Consider the following 22,178-nt stretch of genomic DNA (forward strand, 5'->3'; position numbering starts at 1 on the left):
CAGATCTTCTAGACTTCGCGGTGGCTCACGACCTGGGTATCATAAACTCGTTCTTTAAAAAGAAGGATTCACAGTTGATTACGTTTAGCAGCGGGGGATGCAAGACGCAGATAGACTATTTATTGATGAGGCGAGGAGATCGACGTCGGTGGAAGGACTGCAAAGTTATACCATGGGAGACAGTAGTAACACAACATCAATTGTTAGTGGCGGATATAGAGATGAGAAACAGGCTGCCCGGAAGGGAGAAGAAATATGCATCCAGGATTTGTTGGGGAAATTTAAAGGATGACAAGTCTCCTCTTTTCAAGAATAGAGTGCTCTTGCCGCCACTAGTTGCACGAAATGGGGATGCAAGCCAAATGTGGGAGTCTATGGAGACAAAGATTACTCAAGTAGCTAAGGAGACTCTCGGGTTCACAACGGGAATGATATGTGGACATAAGGAGTCATGGTGATGGAATAAGGATGTGCAAGACAAGATAAAGGAAAAACAAGAAAGTTTTAGAGAGCTTATGAGGTGCACAGACGAAGTGACGAGAGTGGGTTTGAGGGATGCGTATAAAAATGCAAAGAAAGAAGCAAAAAAGGTGGTGGCGAAAGCAAAGAACACAGTCTATAAACGGATGTATGAACGACAAGAAACAAATGAGGGGGGGCATCATATGTTCCAAATTGCTAAAGATAAGGAGCGTAAGAGGCAAGAGTTAAAGACTGTGAAGTTCATAAAGGGGAAGGATGGACGAGTGTTAGACAAAGAGAAGGACATCAAGTAGGGATGGCAAACCTATTTCCACGGTCTTTTCAACAATGGGAGGGCCTACCATGGTGAAAACGAGAACACACCGACACAAAGACAACAACGAAATATTTGCTACTGTCGGCGCATCACACAGGAGGAGGTGAGAACCGCAATAAGGAAGATGGGAAGGTCAAAGGCGGTTGGCCTAGACAACAAACCTATAGAAGTGTGGAGATGTTTGGGAGAGGAAGGAATCTTATGGTTAACTAATTTGTTCAATACTATCTCCAAAACTGGTAAGATGCCAGACCAATGGAGGAGTAGTGTCGTAGTCCCCATCTATAATAACAAAGGAGATGCCCAATGTTGTGGAAACTACAGTGGAATTAAGTTGCTAAGCCATACTATGAAACTATGGGAAAGAGTTGAGGCTAGAATCAGAAGGGAAACTCAGGTTACGGTAAACCAGTTTGGATTCATTCCTGGACGATCTACTATGGAGGTGATACATATACTAAGAAGATTGATGGAAAAGTATAAAGAGAAAAAACGAGATCTGCATATGGTGTTCATTGACCTAGAAAAGGCGTATGATATTGTGCCACGTCAACTACTTTGGGATAGCCTTGAGGGTAGAGGTGTACCCAGGAAATATGTAGACCTAGTTCGGAATATGTATGCTAGGACTGAAACAATCGTCGTTTCGCCTATGAGGGATTTCCCGGTGGAGATAGGCCTTCATCAAGGTTCAGCGTTGAGCTCCTTTCTTTTTGCAGTAGTCCTCGACGTTTTGTCAAAGTCGATCCAAGAGATAATCCCATGGTGCATGATCTTCGCAGATGATATTGTGCTAGTTGCTGAGAGAAAACAAGATCTAAACAGGAGGCTAGAGGAATGATGAGTGGCTTTAAAGAGGACAGGCCTAAGAATTAGTTGCTCCAAGACCGAGTATCTCCATTGTGACTTTAGTGGGGTAAATGGCAATGAGGAGATCCAAATCACCATCAAAAGCCAAACAGTTCCGCAGACAAAAAAGTTTAAGTATTTGGGGTCGTTTGACCAGAGTGATGGGGGCATAGATAGTGGTGTGACCCATCGCGTCCAGGTAAGTTGGTGTAGATGGAGAGCAGCTATAGGAGTTTTGTGTGACAAGAGGTTCCCAACTAAATTAAAGAGGAAATTTTATAGGGTTGCTATTCGACCGGCGATGTTGTATGGAACAGATTGTTGGGCCGCTAAGAAGGCACACGCACGCAAGCTAGTGGTAACAGAGATGAGAATGTTGAGGTGGATGTGTGGGAATACAATATCTGACCAAATAAGAACGACGTTTTTTGGGAAAGATTAGGGGTAGCTAATATATCAGTTAAGATAAAGGAGGGGAGATTGAGGTGGTTTGGACATGTGAAGAGAATACAAACGAAAAATCTTGTTAGATTAGTAGAAAACATTACTATAGAGGGCAGAAGAGATAGAGGTAGACCCAAGTTGACTTAATGATAAGACTTCTTGGATACGTAGGATTAAGGTTAAGGACTTTTAGGGAGATGATATAGTTTTGGTTTAGAAATATGTCTTAAAGCCATGACCAGACCAACTTAGTATAATTTGTTTCTGTTACCTGTATAGTTTATTTTTACTATTAATACTGCTATTTATTGTAATTAATTTATCTATTTATCAATTTTTTTGTTAGTACTATATATTACATTTTCCCAGTAGTCTATTTTATACTTTATATACTATTCTACTATTATGTTTCTTGTTTTTGGAGCCGGGGGTCCCTCGAAAGCAGCCTATCTATTCCCCAGGGATATAGGTAAGGCTTGCCTACATCCCACCCTCCCAGACCCTACTAATAGTTTTGCTATGGGTGAGATTTATTGGGTATGGTTGTTGTTGTTGTTGTTTGTATTACTTGTAGACAGCAAAAGTTGAGAAAATAAAATACAAATGACAAAAATATCGTTGCCTTAAAATAAAGAAAATTTTATCTAATTAAAGAAAAATGGTAATGGTGGTGGTTAGAGATGTTCATCAAATCAAATACCGAATTTTCGAGTTTCGAAATGAATCAAACGAATAATGAATTTTTTTTCGTATTCTTATTATATGCCATATTCGAAATTGTATTCGATTCGTATTGGAAGCTCGAATTTGAATCAAATTCGAATATATTTGATTTGATTCAAGTTAACCTATGTTAAAAACTTCAAAAACCATAATCATAATTGTAAAATCCATAAAAAAAGGTTTGAGGAATATTGGCAAAATTATGAAATAAAAGTTAAATAGTATGGACTAAGAAATAATAGTATGGACCATTGAGTTTGATTATTTGTAATTGACATTTAGTATTTATGAATGTTTTGGTCAAAAATTACCGTGGCAATAATTGAACAAATTCATTAAGTGAGCTAATGTGTTCTTTAAATATACGTTAAATGATTGTGGTAAACGTAAAGGGTTGACACAGCGTTGTAGCGAGGAAAAACCTTAGATCCCAGTGAGGACGGTGAGGATCCTCGGAAAAAACCTCGGGATGGGAAAATTATCCCTTGTCTCAATTTATTAATGGTGAAAAAGAAATTACAGCTCGAGAACTGATTGCAATGGCGGCTAACTTACAGAGAGTGTGAGTAAAAGTGTGTGAGTAGAAGTTGTGTTTCCAATTCATGCATCAGCCTCATTATATATTGGAGGAAACCAACTGGTATCCCGAGAATCTAGCTTATTTACTAGGTCTTCAACTTGGGCAACACTCATATAGCCGTTATAGATCATTCATCATGTGCCTTTATCCATCCAGCTAGCAAGTCTTTAATAAAACTAAGTCTTATAACGGTCACCATCATAAAAGTAATTATTATCTAATGAAATAAATGTAACTACTTCTGAGGATCCCGCCTAATTAATATGGCTTTAGCTTGGTCACCACTCCTAGCCGTTATGGACCCATTCTGCACGTTTTTCTTCAGTTATTAGCGAGTCATTTTAGTAAATTAAGTCACCAATGATCACCAACAAGAATAAGTCATAGCCATGATCAAAATAAACCATCAGTGCTCATGATCCTGGAAAAAGTCAAAATCAGGAAAACGATCCCGAGTGGAATCCCGACAAGGATCCAAGTCATAACATTTACCCGTGGCGCCAGTGGTGTATTTCATACTCAAATCAATATTCACATTCGTCCTAAACCGTTACCTTTCAAAACTATACTAAAAATGGCCTCTCAATCAAAAGCTGCATCTTCCTTCATGCCAACCACAGTTTTCGGGGTTACTCAACCAGTTCCTCCTCTTCCTTCCATCCAGAGGAAGACTACCAACGCCGGTCATAAAGTCTCAGATGCCGGAGGATCAAGCAACACACTTCCCCATGCAACGAGGCCTCTACCGATGTGCTTATCCAAAGATCTGGGTCTGCCAACACGAGACATGTCCTTATGTCTAACGATGATATTTTTATGTTTTAATGCAAATGAAGGAACACATGTAGACTCAGAAGCAAACCAAAAACTCTGTTATGAGGGAGCTCCGGATATCCGGGCACAAGGGAAGAAGCGGGTGGAGGAATCCTTCACTCCATTGCTGCCTAGGAACCTGAACTTTGATGTGTGGGAACCCAGGGAAATCGTTATGATGACTTTCATCCCATGCAATCAGCAAAAAGATCGAGTGATCCTATCCAGGCCACGAGGGCAACTCCCATTCGGGAATTTGGTGTTATTCCGGGATCCCCAGCTGTGATTCCTGATACTGATAATTTTAATAATGTATTATACCTGTGACTAATCATGTGTTGCGCAGGATTCCAGTATTAGCCCAATGGTATATAAGGAATTGCAAAAAAATCAAGGGATTAATCTCTAGCATACCAGGGATAGTCCAGCCGATTCCGGAGGTAGCTCCAAACAGTCACAGAATCTCAAGATTCGCACCCCCCCATATATGATGCTGAGATCCCAAAGCGATTCTAGACTCCAAGCATGAAGCTGAACGAAGGAACCACGGATCCTGAAGAACATGTCGCCCAATATCGAGAAAGAATGGAGATCAATCTCATACCTCAAAATCTTAAGGAAGCCTATTTATGCAAAGGCTTTGGCTCAACCCTCACCGGAGCTGCATTGAAATGGCTCCTGAGTGTCCCTCCTTTCTCTATTAAATCTTTTGCTCATTTAGTTAATCTGTTTAATAACCAGTGGTCTTTTAGTAGAAGTTTCGAAGGGTTAACTAGTAAATTTTATAGAGTAACTTTGGGCTGTGATGAACCACTTAGGGATTTCGTCAGAAAATTCAACAAGGAAGCTCTCGATATCCCCAACATGGATGTTGCAACGGCTGTGAAAGCTTTCAAGATGGGTCTCAAGAAAGATACCCCTTTCTACGAGGATCTCGTCATGAATCCCTGTAGGAATCTGGATGAAGCAAGAAACATGGCTTTAAGGTTCATCAAACTGGAAGAAAACAGAATGATTCAGCAAAGGCTGGATGGCTCCAGCAGCAACAATCACCCAAACAGGAAGTCGGATTCCCCATCATCTAAACCATACCGACCCAAACCATATTCCATGAACAATAGGGTCAACATGGTAGATGATGATAAGGATGATGAATCTTATCCTAAATTACATGATTATTGTTTTTCAGTTGATATTCCTGGATTAATGTGCACTATGCAGGATCTAGGTGAAAACGCAAGATGGCCACGAGAGAACGAGAAAAATGGTTCCTGGAAGGATAAGTCCCAATGGCTCGCTTTTCATGAAGATTTCGGTGACATGACGGGAGACTGTATTGCTCTAAGGAAGGAGATCAGCTATCTACTCAGCAAAGGTCACTTAAAAGAGTTGCTGGGAAAGAAGAATCAAAACTGGGATCCTAAGCAAGATCCCAAAGTAGCTAAAGCAGAAAAACTTGAGGGACCAACTAAGACGATGACCCTGCCCAAAGAATATGGAGTCACGTTCAATGATGAGGACAGGAACACTATTTAGGATCCTCACCATGATGGTTTGGTCATAACCCTTTATATTTCCAATTGTTTTGTACGAAGGATCTTGGTGGACAATGAAAGTTCGGTAAATATTATCCAATTGGACACCCTGAAGAGGATGAATATTCCGGAATCCAAGATCATATCGAAATCTTCTATCTTGGTGGGATTCAGCGGAGAAGCCAAGAGTACAGTGGGAGAGACCAAGCTTCTAGTTTATGTTGAGGGAGTAAACTCTATCCATAAAGTAAGTGTTATTGATGCATTGACTTCTTTCAATGTAATTTTAGGTAGACCCTGGATCTACGATATGAAAGCGGTTCCCTCAACCTATCAGCAGTGCATCAAGATGCCGACGCCTTGGGGAATCGTCAAGATTCAAAGTGATCAACAAGAAGCTACATATAGTTATGCCTCGTCAATGAAACCAACAGCTAAATCAATTCAAATGTAGAAATCAAAAAAAAACACTAGATGTCTTGGAAGTAGCTAAGCAGGAAGTCAAAGAAGTACAATGATGATCAGGATTCCAACATCAAGTGTTGATAGGGACCGGGATCCCCAAAGAAATAAGATCAGTTGGTCAAGTTCCTTAGAAGCAGCATCTCTACCTTTGCATGGAAACACAAGGACATGATAGGTATTTCCAAAAATATTATTACTCATAAATTGGGTTTGGACAAAAGTTTCAGGCCAATCTAACAAAAGAGAAGGAAGTTCGCCCCAAAAAGAAATGTCATTATACAAGAAGAGGTTAATAGGCTTATGAAAGCTGAAATGGTCAGGGAGGTCAAGTTCCCGGGATGGTTGGCTAACGTGGTGGTAATAAAGAAGAAGAATGGCAAGTGGATAGTCTGTGTCGACAACACAGACCTCAACAATGCTTGCCCCAAAGATCCTTTCCCATTGCCGCATATAGACTCCATGGTGGATGCGACTGCTGGGCATGAGATGCTGACCTTTATGGATGCCTCTTCGGGATTCCAATAGATCCAAATGGAACCATCGGACCAAGAAGACACGACATCATGACTCCAACAGGTATATATTGTTACACTGCCAAGCCTTTTGGTTTGAAAAATGCAGCTGCAACCTATCAAAGATTGGTCAACATGATCTTCAAAGAAAAACTAGGGTATCAAGATGATCACTTCCATTCCAGTACACCCTAAAGCCAATGGACAAGAATAATCTTCAAACAAGATCATCGTCAACAATTTAAAGAAGAAGTTTGGGACAAAGAAAGGAAAATGATCCGAAGAACTACCGTTTGTATTATGGGCAGATCAAACCACATCATAGAATGCAACGGGGAAAACTCCTTTCTCTTTAATTTTTGGGACCGAGGCAATGATTCCAACTGAAATGGTGATCCCTACTGCAAGATCCTGCCTCCAAAATCTTGAAATCAACAATCAGGATCTTGCCGATGATCTTGACACAGAAGATGAACTCAAGGATTAAGCAAGGATTCGTATGGCATCATATCAACAAATAATCATTAAGTCCTACAACAAGAACGTCAGGTTCAGAAGACTTCAAGTGGGAGATAAGGTACTAAGAAAGGCATTTCATAATACAAAGGATCCCAAGGATAGAAAATTAGCACCCAAATGGGAAGAGCCATACAAGATAGAAGCTGAAGCGGGATAAGGAGCATATCAGCTATCTGCTATGGATGGCAAGATCCTACCAAGATCCTGGAATGTTGTTCACCTTAAACTCTACTTCGTATAAGTTAGAATTTTATTTCTAACTCGGTATGATATGTATTCTAACTTACAATTTCAATTATTTGAATTCTTATTATTATTTTTGAAACCCATTACTGACTTAAGCATCGGCTAACACCCACCCTCACAAAAGGTTCAAGTGTTTCGGAGAATCGGGATCCTTACTAAAAAGTGAATGCATTCCTAGGGGTTTGGCCACCTCTCTAAGTTTAAGGTATAAGTCCCTTCAAAGGTTTAAAGGTTTTCACCTTTCTACGAATTGGGTTTGATCACCTTTCAAGGAGTGCACGTTTTCCACATGTAATTCAAGATGGAAGGACCAGTTCATCTTAATTGATATCCTTTAGTTCGTCCTAGAACCCAGGATTCCTCCATCAAAGATATCAAAAGTTTTTCCTAATAAACTAGGAATGGCCGAGGCTTTATCCTAAAACTCAAGATCCATCCACCTTAAACCATTCATTGTTTTGCAAACATTAAAAACAAATTGTTCAAAAGATCACCACATGATAGAAAAAGTTAATTGTTTAGTTATAACCAAGCCTATCAAAGGTTCACAAGTTATTGAACTCTTTGCTGATATCTGGTATGTAAACCTATTCAAATTATTATTATTTGTATGCTTTTAACCCTATTAAGATTTTAGTTTTTGACCAAGCTCAATTAACTAACTAACTCATGGCATTCATATAATCTGTTTTTCAATGTAATCTATTTATTTCGTATAAATTTTTCCAAACAAGGATTTGATGAATGCTTGAATTGTTATAAAAAAGACCTATCTTTATGTGTAAACTTTTAAAGCATCTTGTATCCTAACAGGATAGTTAAAATTGTTTCTCAAGTATGTCAAACCTTCGGTAGTTGAAAATTCATTTCAAAATTTTTTTCAAACCAACTAACAAAATGCCAAAAAATATTTTTCAATTCGAATGTATAAAGAACTGCAACTTCATGCTGACTTCAGCATACCTCATCCTTTCGAAGAGATTCACTGACGACTTGGAACAGTTGAAAGAAACATGTGGCTTCAAAACAAGAAAAAGTAGGAGCTGGCTTAAGGGCTCTGCAATAGGGACTTAAAGACAGAATGTTTCCTCAACAAACAGCGATTTGAAAACTTAACAGTTATAAATGGTGATAGCAGCTGTCAGATTTTGGGGACAATTTTTATGAGTCAATTTTATGACTCGGGATCCTTGTCGGGATTCCACTCGGGATCCTTGTCCTAATTTCCATCCTGGGTACTAACGGTTTATTTCGATCTTGATATTGACATATTCTTGTAGGTAACCATCGGTGACTTAGTTAGTCATAAAGGCTCGCAAAATAAAGTGAGGAAAACGTGTGGAATGGGTCCATAATGGCTAGGAGTAATGACCAAGTTAAATTCCTATTAATTAGGCGGGATCCTCGGAGACAGTTACTTTCATTTTTATTGTTAATAAAAATAATGACGATAAGTAACTGTTTTAGACTTATTCTATGCTGGAGACTCAGTAAAAGCACGTGAAGAATAGCCTAACGGCTTTGATTGTTGACCAAGGAGAAGCCAAATTTAGCTCATAAGTTGTTTAATTCTTTTACTATATAAGGAGGTCATTGTGATGGATAGGAACACATCATTTTTACACACAACACTTCCACTTACTGTACTCTAGACTCCATCACACTTGGCTCTCAAGTTGTAACCTATTTTTCACTTTAATAAATTGAGGCAGGGGATAATTTTCCCCTCCAGAGGTTTTTTCTGAAGATCCTCACCAGAATCCTAGGCTTTTCCTCGCTATATCGCTGTGTTCACCTTTACTTTTACCGCATTTACTTACCATATTGTTGAAGAACGCTCTACCTCACTTAACGAATTTGTTCAATTATTGCTTTTGTAATTTTTGACCAAAACATGAAATAAATAGATTACTTTGAAAAATAGATGATGAATGCCATGAGTTAGTTAATTAAGCTTGGTAAAAAACTAAAATCTCAACAGGGTTAAAAGCATACAAATAATAATAACTTGAATAGGTATACATGTAGGACATGGGTCACATTTTATTAAGAATAAAATAAACGATAACGATACTCTCGTTAGTAATGGGAAATATACGAGTACAATACCGTTTACAAAATCAAATAAAATGAATGCAATATTCAAAATTGATAAGATAATGTGCCTTCATCAGGTACTTCATGTAATAGCTTCATCTTGTGTCTTCATCACATTGGTAATCGACTAAGCTCCTTGAATCGCATGTTCTTGAACGATCTTTTGTGTATTCTTCAACGAGAGTTTGATGTGTATCTTCTTGTATGATCCTTTGCTACAAAAATGAACAAACTAATGTTGACGGTTGAGGCTGAGGCACGTGTTCAACACGCTTCCCTTAAAAAAGATTCCGCGCCTCTACATAAGACAACGCGTCTGTCTCCCAGATTGAATGAAAAAACCCTCTTTAAATTTGTCTATACACAATTTATTCTTGTTGTTGTGTATGTTTTGAATGTTTCGCGTTAATTAGTCTTCGCAAAACACCATAATTAACAAGTACTAGTCTAGCATGCTTTAGACTATAATACTTTAGCATGTGAACAGAATATGCATCATTTCTGATTCTTCACAGCCATCACAATATCACTTTGAAACAATCAACCCTTAGTTTAGACAACATTATGAAACTTATTCAAAATCTCCAAACCTTAATATTCAGGAAAGTCTCACAAGTTAATGTATATAGAACATACATAATTTTTCATTCATTTAAGGAGCTAACTCTTTTGCCTTTGATCTTCAAGGCTTCACCATTGACTTATATAGATTTTGAACATAAGTCTTAATCCAAATCATTTTGATGAATACGTCCATCACCACAAGATGAACGTTACTCGTCTACGTACAATCACTATTATGTCGAGATAAAGTCAACTAGTTTGACACTCAAACTCTTGGAATTCACACTTGCATAAAGTGATTTATGCATTTCATTGTTGTCTCTTGAAACTAGTTTTTAAGATACTCTTCCAAAATTAAAGACAAACTTTCACATAGTTCAAACAAAATGGATGGGAGTAGAAACATCTATATGTTCATTGTTATTGTAAGCTTATTATAGTAAATCTCTTAAGATTTAATTAAATTCAATTACCACAATAGCATAATAAATCTCTTATGATTCACACTCGGTGAATTTTCAAATATGAATGTCCAAGGATATAAATATCTCATTACGTTACGGTTCACACTTAGTGAATCTCAAAGAAGTTAAATACGTCATTAACATATATTAATTCACATTTGCCGGTTTCTAAAGAGCTAAATATCATATTCATGCGTATTTCATCTTAATACACTCACCACATTATTCAATGACCCTCTCATGATGTGGTTATATATTTGATGTCCTTCTTAGACTTTTGTCAATGCAACAACTCATAAGTTGTTTCTTATGCAATATTCTTTTTGGAATTTAAAATTATTCTTTTTTTTATTTACATAAATTTTCATCAAAAAAAAAACTATTTTTTGCACTTCACAATAAATTTAGCTATATTTGGTTGTAAAACTGCATGTGTTATCCGAAGATATTGAACACAAAATAATAATACAACCGAAACTACAACATAAAATGTAAAACACTTTTTAATAATAAATATTCAAATGGATAAATATACGACATCTAGACATCAAATCTCAAAGTGTTATTATCTTCAACACTTTCATCATTCAACAGGAATCATCTAAATGATATCATTTTATGTTATGTATTGAGGTACTCCCTCAAATAGAAATCCATGCACACATATCCCCATATCCTTGTTTCAATTTTGAAACAATAGCCTTAAACAAATATGTTCAAAACAACATCAAGTTGTCACAATTACTACACTTAAGTGGCGAAGCTTGAACAATCGGTCTTGTTCACACAACACGAACTTGTTTTCCACCATAAAGTAACCTTGAGAACACTATATTAGTTTAACATATAATACTTTTCGCAAGAGTAACGAACCATTTTGCAAAATTTAAAATATGCAAAACTTTTGTTTAAAATCATTGTAAATCATTTCCTTCGTTTTGCAATATATTATATTATTATATCAATAAGGGTTTATAAAATTAAATATCAAAACATAAAACAACAATCAGTTTTATATAGTTTAGATTTAATATTCGAGTACTAAAACAGTTTCTAGCACACATGTTTAAAAAAAACATGTTATAACGTGCACTTTATAAAACTTAACATTTTCATATAACGTTTTCCAAGGATAGAGTTTATAAAATAACCATTTCAAAATTGTTTCTAACACGCACGCTAGAAAATTAAATGTTCACAAAACATTTCCAGTCAGTATGATTTATAAAATAAACAATTTAAAACAAACACATTAGAACTTAAACGATTCTAGCACGCACATTAGACGAAAGACAATACATACATGAACCATTAAACGTTGAGGCAAAACTTTTTAAATTGTTGGTTTCTCTAGTGTATAGCTCAAAAGTCGCTTTATTAACACCGAGATAATGCTTGAATTATTAGTAACTTAATAGGAGGAATATGAACAGACACACGTGAAATCTTTTATGCTATATTTCACCAAGTAACACATGTACATATCACTACACTATTTTCTAACACGCTCGTTAAAAAATTAACGTTTACACAAAACGTTTTAAACGTATATTCTTATATATATAATGAATCGTATCGTACACACATGTTAGATAATTAACATGAGGAAAAGAGGTGTTTAGGAAAATTTTTTAAACATATTATTTTATAAAAATAATCATTTCTAACACACATGTTAGGAAATGAAACGTTTACAAAAACTGATAAACCCGATCTAATGTGCATGTTAGATTATTAATGTTTGCAAGAAACGAATTGTTTAATAAAAACCATTTCTAACACAATTGTTAGACATAAACAATTACAAAAATCATTAAAACAAAATCAATAAAATCCCAGTGGCTTTACAAGACCGTTTCTAACACTATAGTTAGAATACAAACGATTACAAAAATCACTTCTAAAAACCAAACGGTTGAATCAAGAATACGTTTTGTAACACGGTATAGGATTTAAGATTACACCATGATCTCTAAAAATCCAAACATTACAAGTTGTACTACACACGTAATTTCCCAAAAAAATATCTATAAGATTGTAATCTCTAAATATTATTATTTTAAACCATTTCGTGAACCCAAAATCCGTATAAATAAGGTTTTAAGATTGTAGAAACAATCTCAAGAAATATGTTTTGAGATTGTAGGACATGAGTCACATTTTATTAAAAATAAAATAAATGCTAACGATACTCTCGTTAGTAATGGGAAGTATATGAGTACAATACCGTTTACAAAATCGAATAAAATGAATGCAATATACAAATTTTTATATTCAAAATTGATAAGATAATGTGCCTTTATCAGGTACTTCATGTAATAGCTTCGTCTTGTGTCTTAATCACATTGGTCATCGACTAAGCTCCTTGAATCGCATATTCTTGAACGATCTTTTGTGTATTCTTCAACGAGAGCTTGATCTATACCTTCTTGTATGATCCTTTGCTGCAAAAACGAATAAACTAGTGTTGATGGTTAAGGTTGAGGCACGTGTTCAGCACGCTCACCTTAAAACAGATTCCGCGCCTCTACATAATACAAAGCGTCTGTCTCCCAGGGTATAGCAGCCGAAGCAGTTTGTACTGCCAGAGATGTCCATGTGCCCTAGGTTACATTAGGTAAATCGTACTGTTAGAACTTGTGGAAAAGTAAAAAGAAAATGGTAGACAAATCAAATAGAGAAGCGCGTATTTATATGTTCTCAACATATGGGTCTTCAAAGCTTTCTTCTTCACCAATAACTCTTCATGCATGCATGTACTTTTTTTTTCTTGGATTTCCTAGCTTCTCATTTTTCTAGCATGTTTCAAATGAGGCACATAGCCTACTATATATACAAGAGTTAAGGGTGAGTGAAGAAACTCACTTAATTAGAGACTTAATTCTCTAATAAAACTAATCAAGTGTAATAAAGAAAACTCTACTCAACAGTTTCAACATATGAAGAGGTATAACTTTAACAACTTAATAAACTAATTTCCATTCATAATTTGTAATTTCCCAACAATACATACCAGATATCAGCAAAGAGTTAAATAAGTTGTGAACCATTGATAGGCTTGCTTGTAACTAAACAAATTACTTTTCCTGTCGTGTGGTGATCTTTTGAACAATTTGTTTTTAATGTTTGCAAAACAATGAGTAGTTTAAGGTGGAGGGATCCTGAGTTTCAAGACGAAGCCTCGGACATTCCTAGTTTATTAGGAAAAACTTTTGATATCTCTGATGGAGGAATCCTAGGTTCCAGGAAGAATTTAGGGATATCAATTTTGATTAATATAACGATAAAACATTTTGACTTTTACTTATGTCTATTTGATTTTACATTAAAAGATATTGACAAAAACTATACTAAATCGAATTGAATAATAACATAAGTTTGGAAATAACTTTTCACCAAATACTTAGGAAATTAAACGAGAGAACAAACCTGTTTGGATAGGATAGGGTTTATGTTGATAAGCATTAGGAATCTTTGGATCTTTGAAGACAATCCATAAGAACTTCTCAAGTTCATTCTAGAATTCTTGCAACAAACATTAGGATAATAATCTCTGAGAATTATTATTTAGATATGTGATCTTTAGGATCCTAGGAAAATCCCAAAAACAGCTTTGACTGAACATAAAGATCCTGGGGAAAATGACGAAAACAATTTTGATCATAAAGATCCTAGGGAAAACCCCAAAAACAGCTTTGATTGATTATAAAGATCCTGGGAAAAATCCCGAAAACAATTTTCATCATAAAGATCCTGGGGAAATTCCCAAAAATAGCTTTGATCTTGAGTTAACACCTAAGTGTTAAATACTTGGGACAAGCCAATCATGAGTGACATGAAAATGCCAAAACCTTGTTTGAATACTTGGGACAAGCCATGGTTGTATAATATGTTCATGTTATTCCATTGATACTATACTTGAGGATCCATCATGTAACCAATAACAACGAAATTGTCAGCCACCTTTAAGATGAATTAGTCGCGTCATCTTGAATTACATGTAGACAACATGCGCTCCTTGAAAGGTGTTCAAACCCAATTCGTAGAAAGGTGAAAACCTTTGAAGGGATTTATACCTTAAACTTAGAGGGGTGGCTAAACCCCTAGGAGTGCATTCACTTTTTAGTCAGGATCCCGATTCTGTAAAACACTTGAACCTTTGTGAGGGTGGGTGTTAGCCGAGCTAACACCTCTCCGACGCTTATGTCAGTAATGGAATTCAAAAATAATAAAAACAAAATAATTAATTGAAATAGTAAGGTTAGGATACATACCATACTAAGTTAGAAACAAATTCTAACTTACACGAAGTAGAGCTTAAGATGAACAGCATTCCAGGACTTTGGTAGGATCCTGCCATCCATAGATAATAGTTGATACACTCCTTTTCCTACCTCAGCCTCGATATTATATAGTGCTTGCCATTGGGGTGCTAATTTTCCGTCCTTAGGATCCGTTGTATTCTGAAATGCCTTCCTTAGTACGAGATCTCCCACTTGAAATCTTCTAACCCTAACGTTCTTGTTATAGGACTTGGTGATCCTTTGTTGGTATGTCGCCATACGAATCCTTGTAGAATCTCTGAGTTCATCCACCACGTCAAGATCATCGGCAAGATCCTGATTGTTGGTTTCAGGATTCTGGAGGCAGGATCTTGAAGTAGGGATCACCATTTCAGTTGGTATCATATCTTCGGTCCCAAACACTAAAGAGAAAGGAGTTTGCCTTGTTTCATTCTTTGATTTGGTTTTATCTACCCATAATACAAATGGCAGTTCTTCGGCCCATTTTCCTTTCTTTGTCCCCAGCTTCTTCTGCAAATTGTTGACAATGATTTTGTTTGAGGATTCCGCTTGTCCATTGGCTTGAGAGTGTACTGGCGTGGAAGTGATCATCTTTATACCCTATGCATCACAAAATTCGGTGGTTCTCTTGCCAATGAATTGAGATCCATTATCACATATTATCTCGACTGAGATTTCGAAGCGTGTCTGGATATTTCATTTGATGAAGTATATCACCTCTTGTTCTCTAATTTTGGCAAATGCTTCTATTTCAGTCCATTTGGAAAAGTAATATGTCATTGCTAACATGAAAACCTTTACCTGGAGCCTTTGGTAATTTTACCACGATATCCATCCCCCATTTCATGAAAAGCCATGGAGATACGATAAGATGGATGGGTTCAGGTGGTTGATGAAGAATGATGTTGTGTCTATGACATGCATCACACTTTTGAGAATAGATCATTGCATCCTTCCTCTTGGTTGGCCAATAATAACCAGTCCTAAGGATTTTGGAGAACGGTGATCAAGCTCCAGTATGATTCCCACAGTCGCCTTCATGGATATCTTTTAGAACTTCTTGTATTTCAAGATCCTCCATGCGTCTCAAGTATTGACCTGCGAGAGATTTTTTATAGAGAATTTCATTTAAAATAATGAACTTGGATACCATCATACAAAAGGCTATAGGATTCTCATCCTTAGAAATCTCGTTGTGTTGCAAGTATTTCTTTATAGGTTGGACCCATGATTCCTGACTATCTTGAGGATCCTGATCAGCAACACCTTCAGAATCATTTACTTCATTGACTTGGGGATATCTCTCAATAACCTCCCTTATTAACTTCTTTTCATTAGGTGAAGGCATTATTGTGGCTGGATTCAGGATATGTATGATCGGAATGTTTATTTCCGTCATGATCCTAAAGGAAGATCCAAGATTTGCTAAAGCATCTACTTCAGCATTTTCCTCCCTGTGTACCTGTTCAATGATAAAGGAATCGAATTTCTCTGCCAGATTTTTAACTATCTGAAGACATTCTGTTAGTTTTTCAATTCTAACAGCATAGGAGCAATTGAAGTGGCTAGCAAGCAATAAGGAATCAACGAATACATGAATATTTTTAATTTCTAAATCCTTAGACAACTGAATGCCATCAATTAAAGCTTCATACCTCGGCTTCATTATTTATGGCACGGAAATCACATCTGATTGTGTGGGGTATTATGTCCCTCTATGGTGATTTCAAGTTGATTCTTAAGCATATCCCCTTGACATTTGAGGCCCCATCAGTTAATAATATCCATTTATCCCTATCCTGGTCTAGTTGTTGAACTTCCCAGCCAGCTTCCTACCGGATATCACTACTGAAATTAGCCACAAAGTTAGCAAAAGCTTGGGATTTAATTGCTTTCCTAGGCTCATAAACAAGATCATAAGCACTTATTTAAAAAACCACTTAGCCATCCTACCAGACACTTCATGTTTTCTCAAAACATTTTTAATATGATAATTAATTTTAACGAAAATAGTATGTGTCTTAAAATAATGCCTTAACTTGGTAGATGTCATAACTAAAGCTAAAATTAACTTTCTAAATGGGAATACATGGTTTCAGCATCAAGTAGACTTTTACTTACATAGTAGATAGGATGTTGCTACCCTTCGTGATCCTTGACTAGTACAGCACTTACTGTGTCTCAGGATACCGCTAAATAAAGGAATAATGGCTCACCATCTTCAGGCTTCATGAGTAAAGGTGCTGATGAAAGGTATTCTTTTAAGTCTTCAAGCGCCTTCTCATGCTTTGTTCCAATTCAAACTTCTTGTTCTTTTCAAGATCTGATAGAACTCTTTGCTCCTTTCTAAGGATCTCGAGATAAACCTTTTCAAGGCTGCGATCTTGATGGTTAATCTCTAAACATCCTTTACGTTGACAAGTGCTTTCAGGTTCATGATAGCTTTGATCTGCTTTGGACTTGCTTCTATCCCCCTCTTAGTAACCATATATCCCAAAAACCCGGTTTCTCCCACTCCAAAGTGACACTTAGACGCATTCAGCTTCATGTTGTACTTGTTAAGGACGTCAAAGGCTTCTTCAAGATCCCGGAGATGATTCCCAGCTTTCTTTGACTTCACCACCATATCATCTATATAGACCTTCATGATGTCCCTAGTTGCTATTTGAACATCATGTTGACCAATCTTTGATAGGTGGCACCTACATTTTTCAAACCAAAAGGCATTACAGTGTAACAATATATACCTATCGGGTTCATGAATGTCGTATCTTCTTGATCTAAGGGTTCCAGTTGGATTTTCTGGAATCCCGAAGAGCCATCCATAAAGGTTAGCATTTCACGCCCAGCAGTTGCATCTACCATCAAGTCTATGTGTGATAAGGGGAAAGGATCTTTGGGACAAGCTTTGTTGAGGTCTGTGTAGTCAACACAAATTCTCCACTTGCCATTTTTCTTCTGTTCTACCACCACGTTAGCCAACTATCTTGGGAACTTCACTTCCTTGATCATTCGAGCATTCAACACCCTTTCAACTTCTTCTTGGATAATGGCATTTCTTTCTGGAGTGAACTTCCTTCTCTATTGTTGGATTGGCCTAAAACTTTTATCCAAACCTAATTTGTGAGAATAATATTTTTAGACATACCTGTCATCTCCTCGTGTTTCCATGCAAAGTTGGAGATTCTGCTTTTGAGGAACTTGTCCAATTGATCTTCAATTTCTTCAGGAGTTCCAGTTCCTGTCAACACTTTGATGTTGGAATCCTGATCATCTAATTGTACTTATTTGACCTCTTGCTTAGCTACTTCCAAGACATCAAGTGTTTTGTTCTTTGATTGCTATGCTTGAGTTGATTTAGTTGTTGGTTTCATTGACGAGGCATAACAGTTTTTAGCTTCTTGTTGATCACCTTGAATCTTGACACTCCCCCAAGGCATCGGCATCTTGAAGCACTAGTGATAAGTTGAGGGGACTGCTTTCATATCGTGGATCCAGGGTTGGCCTAAGATAACATTGAGAAAGGTTAACGCATCAATAACACAAAATTTATGGATAGAGTTTACTCCCTCAACATAAACTAGAAGCTTGATCTCTCCCACTGTACTCTTGGCTTCTCCGCTGAATCCACCAAGACTGAAAATTTTGATGCAATCTTGGAGTCATGAATGTTCATTCTCTTCAGGGTCTCTAGTTGTATGATATTCACCGAGCTCCCATTGTCCACTAGGATCATGCGCACAAAACAATTAGCAACATATAGTGTTATGACCAAACCGTCATGGTGAGGATAACGAATGTTATTCCTTTCCTCATCATCAAATGTGACTCTGTATTCTTTGGGTAAGGTCATCGTCTTGGTTGTTCCCTCGAGCTTTTCTGCTTTAGCTACTTTGGCATTCCTTTTAGCTGCTGAGTAGGACGTGTCGCATACATCTGAACCTCCGGAGATAACATTCACAATCCGGGCGCCTGGAGGTGGAGATTCCGCCCTTTTGAGATCCTGCTCGGGATCCTGGTTTCTATTTTTCTTTCCCGTCAACTCTTTTAAGAGACCCTTGCTGAGTAGGTAACTGATCTCCCTCCTTAAAGCAATACAGTCTTCCGCCACATGACTGAAATCTTCATGGAAAGCGCACCATTTGGACATGTCCTTCAAGGCAGCATTTTTCTCGTTCTTTCGTGGCCATCTTGCCTTTTCACCTAGTTCCTGCATGGCACACATTAGTCCAGGAATATCAACTGAAAACCAGTAATCATTTAAATTAGGATAAGATTGATCGTCCTCATCATCGTCTACCACATTGACCCTATCGTTACTGGAATTAGGTTTGGATCGATATGGTTTAGATGACGGGGAATCCGACTTCCTATTCGGGTGGTTTTCTGGCGGTGGATAAACCGATCGTCTCAACTACTACTTCTTTGGATAAAGAAGCATTAAGTATAACTATAGCTTTTGATCAGCAGCAACCCAAGGAGCATAAAGCTTATTGGCAACAAATTTATCATCAACCATGGTTTCTGGTAGAGTGTAGCATCTGGTTCTTCCAATAAAGGTAGTAGATGGAGATAGCTTAATAGTTATTGTTTTGGTCAAAATCTAACAAAGGAAATTTCGTAACCAAATTAGTGAGTGAGGAGTGGTGCTTGGTTGAAATGAATGTAAAAATGAGGTGACACAAGAATTTGTTGCGAGGAAAAAACCCGTTATCCTGAGGATAACAAGAAAAAAACCCCGGGCGGTGAGAACTATCACCACCGGTTTATTAATAATCAAAATCGGTTACAAGTGTTGGAGCTAATTGAATCGTGATTACAATATGCGATTGTAAGTCCCGAATCTGGATCACTACAAATATGATATCAACAATCTAGGAGTTGGTGCGGAAATCCAACGCTAGATGATTCAAGAACACTAATAAATACAAACACGTAAAACACACAAATGGCTTCAAAACACACGTTAATATTAACGTCGGGTGCTTAAACACTAACAGTACAATACTCGTCTATGATAACCCTTAGACGGCCAAAATCACACGTGAATGAACCACCCTAACCCTATACAATGCATTCTATATATATAGGGAACTAACCACTCAAGCCCAACACTAACCAAAAGCCCACCGAGATCCAATTGGATCTCGGTTTACATACACAGCCCAAACAAAACAAACAAACTAAGTACAAACCAAATAACTAAGCCCAACAATCTCCCCCTTAGTTTGTAACTTGGTTCTCAATCATGCTCCATATAATCGATGTCAGCGTCTTTCAAACCACTTGCCTAAAATTTGCATATGATAATAGAAGCCACCATGCTTGTATATTCTTTTGCAGCCAGTTCAAAAATCGGGTCGGCAATTATCTGAAATGCACTGAGTGTCTTGATGTCTTTCTCTCCAAGCTTCAGCAGATCTCGTGGGTCAAAAAATCTATACTGCCCATTGCCCTTCTGCAGACGTACAACCACAGTAGCAGTTTCACTGTCATACATCCAGAATCTCATATTATCCAGAGTACCATCTGGAATAGCTTTAGGCACAGGAATATGAGTGACTTTCTTTGTAGCAGGCCACATGACATCGACCATTGTCTTTCCTGTCTTTGGATCCACGACCTCCTTTGCTTTCTTCAAGAACGAGTCTCTAGTTGGCATCTTTGGAAAGCCTTCATCAACTTGATTTCTCAGAAAGTTCCAGAAATCCCTACCACGTTTATCATTTGTTGGATTGTGGAATGGGGAGTTTATCAAATCACTGAGATCCACCTTAGTCCAAGAACCAAAGTCTTTCATCTTATTATAGTACTCAGTGGTCCCGGACTTCCGTTTAACCCACCACATGTTCTTTTCAGCATCAAAACCCCATGACACAACTCCAGAACGATCTCCATACTTATCCGAAAAACCCTTTTGAAGAGTAACCCTTTGGGTTTCTTCTTGGAATGTGTGTCGTCTTCTCCAAGTCACCGTAATCTCCATTAATCCTGCAACGCAACCCCTTTAACTTCCAAAAATTAACCCTAAAACAATTCTCCAAGTCAATGACGGCTTAAATCCTTGCATATCACAAGAGTAAGCAGTTTAGAGATCACTCATTACCTATAACACGATCAAAAGAGCACCAAATACAATAGAATGTGATTAGCTTATGTTTGTGGGATTTTCGGCTGAGTGGTTTGAGAGAATTTGAAAGTGTTATTGAATGAATGAGAACAAAATCTGGGATAAATATTATTTATACCCAAAAGATATGGGCTGAGAACCCACAAACAAGCCCAACCCTTTGTTTCAGCCCAAAGACATGTAATCTCATACCTAACAATCCAGTCTAAAGCCCAAAGTAATATAAACACATTGAAAACGACCCAGTTAAATCACATGTTTTGAGGAGAGTGATTTCGATATAAAGCAAATAAAAAAACATAAAACATAAAGAAAACAAGAATACGTTTTGAGATTTTTGCAGATGGGATCAAATTTTAGCTATTTAAAACGAACCACCTTTTATGAAAAGATCCGAACATGAGATCATATTGATTAAGGTACTTTCACAAGGATTCATTTTCAGCATTATTGTGACATAATGAAAAGGTTGATAGTAGGTAATTTTCATGAATTTCATTGCGATAGTGATATGATTAGATTCGATTAGGCATGAAACTTACATGGACATCACTTATGGACCTCTGATGCTCCTTATCTATTCTCAAGGCGTATTTGGCTTTCCCTAGATCACCCCAATTTGACTCCAACCCCTTAGTACTTGATCAAAGTATTTTTCTCTATACAAAATGATTTTAAGCTTTAAGGTTGAACGTTGGACTTACATGCCATCTGGACTTACAAGCGTTACATTTAGGGTGTTTAGGACTTATTTTAGTGCCCCACCCCTATAGTTTCCTGAGACCCCTTTAGTCTTTTAGAAAACAATTTAATGATAAATTAAATAATAATTTTTTTTTAATATGAAATATAACCTTTTTGGCGATCAAGATACTAACGGGCTCGTGTATGACTGGGTAATTGCTTTTCTGCCTATCATTCGAAGAGATGTGTCTAGGAACATGCAAATATTTTCAAAATGACTCTCCACAATAAGTTTAGCAAATTTAGTTTATATCACTTCAAAATTTTAATTATCATGAAAAGCTTCCACACACATCAATAACTAATCAAAAGCCTTTTTAGCCTAATAACTTCACATGTTAGGCACTCAAAATCAATTTATCTATCATTTCACAAAGGTTGGATCAATTT

At 37.0% G+C, this 22,178-nt stretch overlaps 3 protein-coding genes across 3 annotated transcripts; 1 reads left to right on the forward strand and 2 right to left on the reverse strand.

Annotated features, from left to right (window-relative positions):
- The first annotated feature begins 4,733 nt into the window (after positions 1–4,733).
- On the forward strand, positions 4,734–5,744 carry LOC143575619 (uncharacterized). Its single transcript, XM_077059938.1, has one exon. The coding sequence runs from the start codon at positions 4,734–4,736 to the stop codon at positions 5,742–5,744; it is 1,011 nt and encodes a 336-aa protein (XP_076916053.1).
- A 9,167-nt stretch (positions 5,745–14,911) lies between these two features.
- On the reverse strand, positions 14,912–15,505 carry LOC143575620 (uncharacterized). The gene has a single exon (XM_077059939.1). The coding sequence runs from the start codon at positions 15,503–15,505 to the stop codon at positions 14,912–14,914; it is 594 nt and encodes a 197-aa protein (XP_076916054.1).
- Positions 15,506–15,920: 415 nt separating this feature from the next.
- On the reverse strand, positions 15,921–16,580 carry LOC143575621 (uncharacterized). The gene has a single exon (XM_077059940.1). The coding sequence runs from the start codon at positions 16,578–16,580 to the stop codon at positions 15,921–15,923; it is 660 nt and encodes a 219-aa protein (XP_076916055.1).
- Positions 16,581–22,178: the final 5,598 nt, after the last annotated feature.

The sequence above is a fragment of the Bidens hawaiensis genome, unplaced genomic scaffold, assembly GCF_021521415.1.
Source record: "Bidens hawaiensis isolate Kalapana, Puna unplaced genomic scaffold, B.hawaiensis_p1.1 tig00027553_1, whole genome shotgun sequence".
Lineage (NCBI taxonomy): Eukaryota > Viridiplantae > Streptophyta > Magnoliopsida > Asterales > Asteraceae > Bidens > Bidens hawaiensis.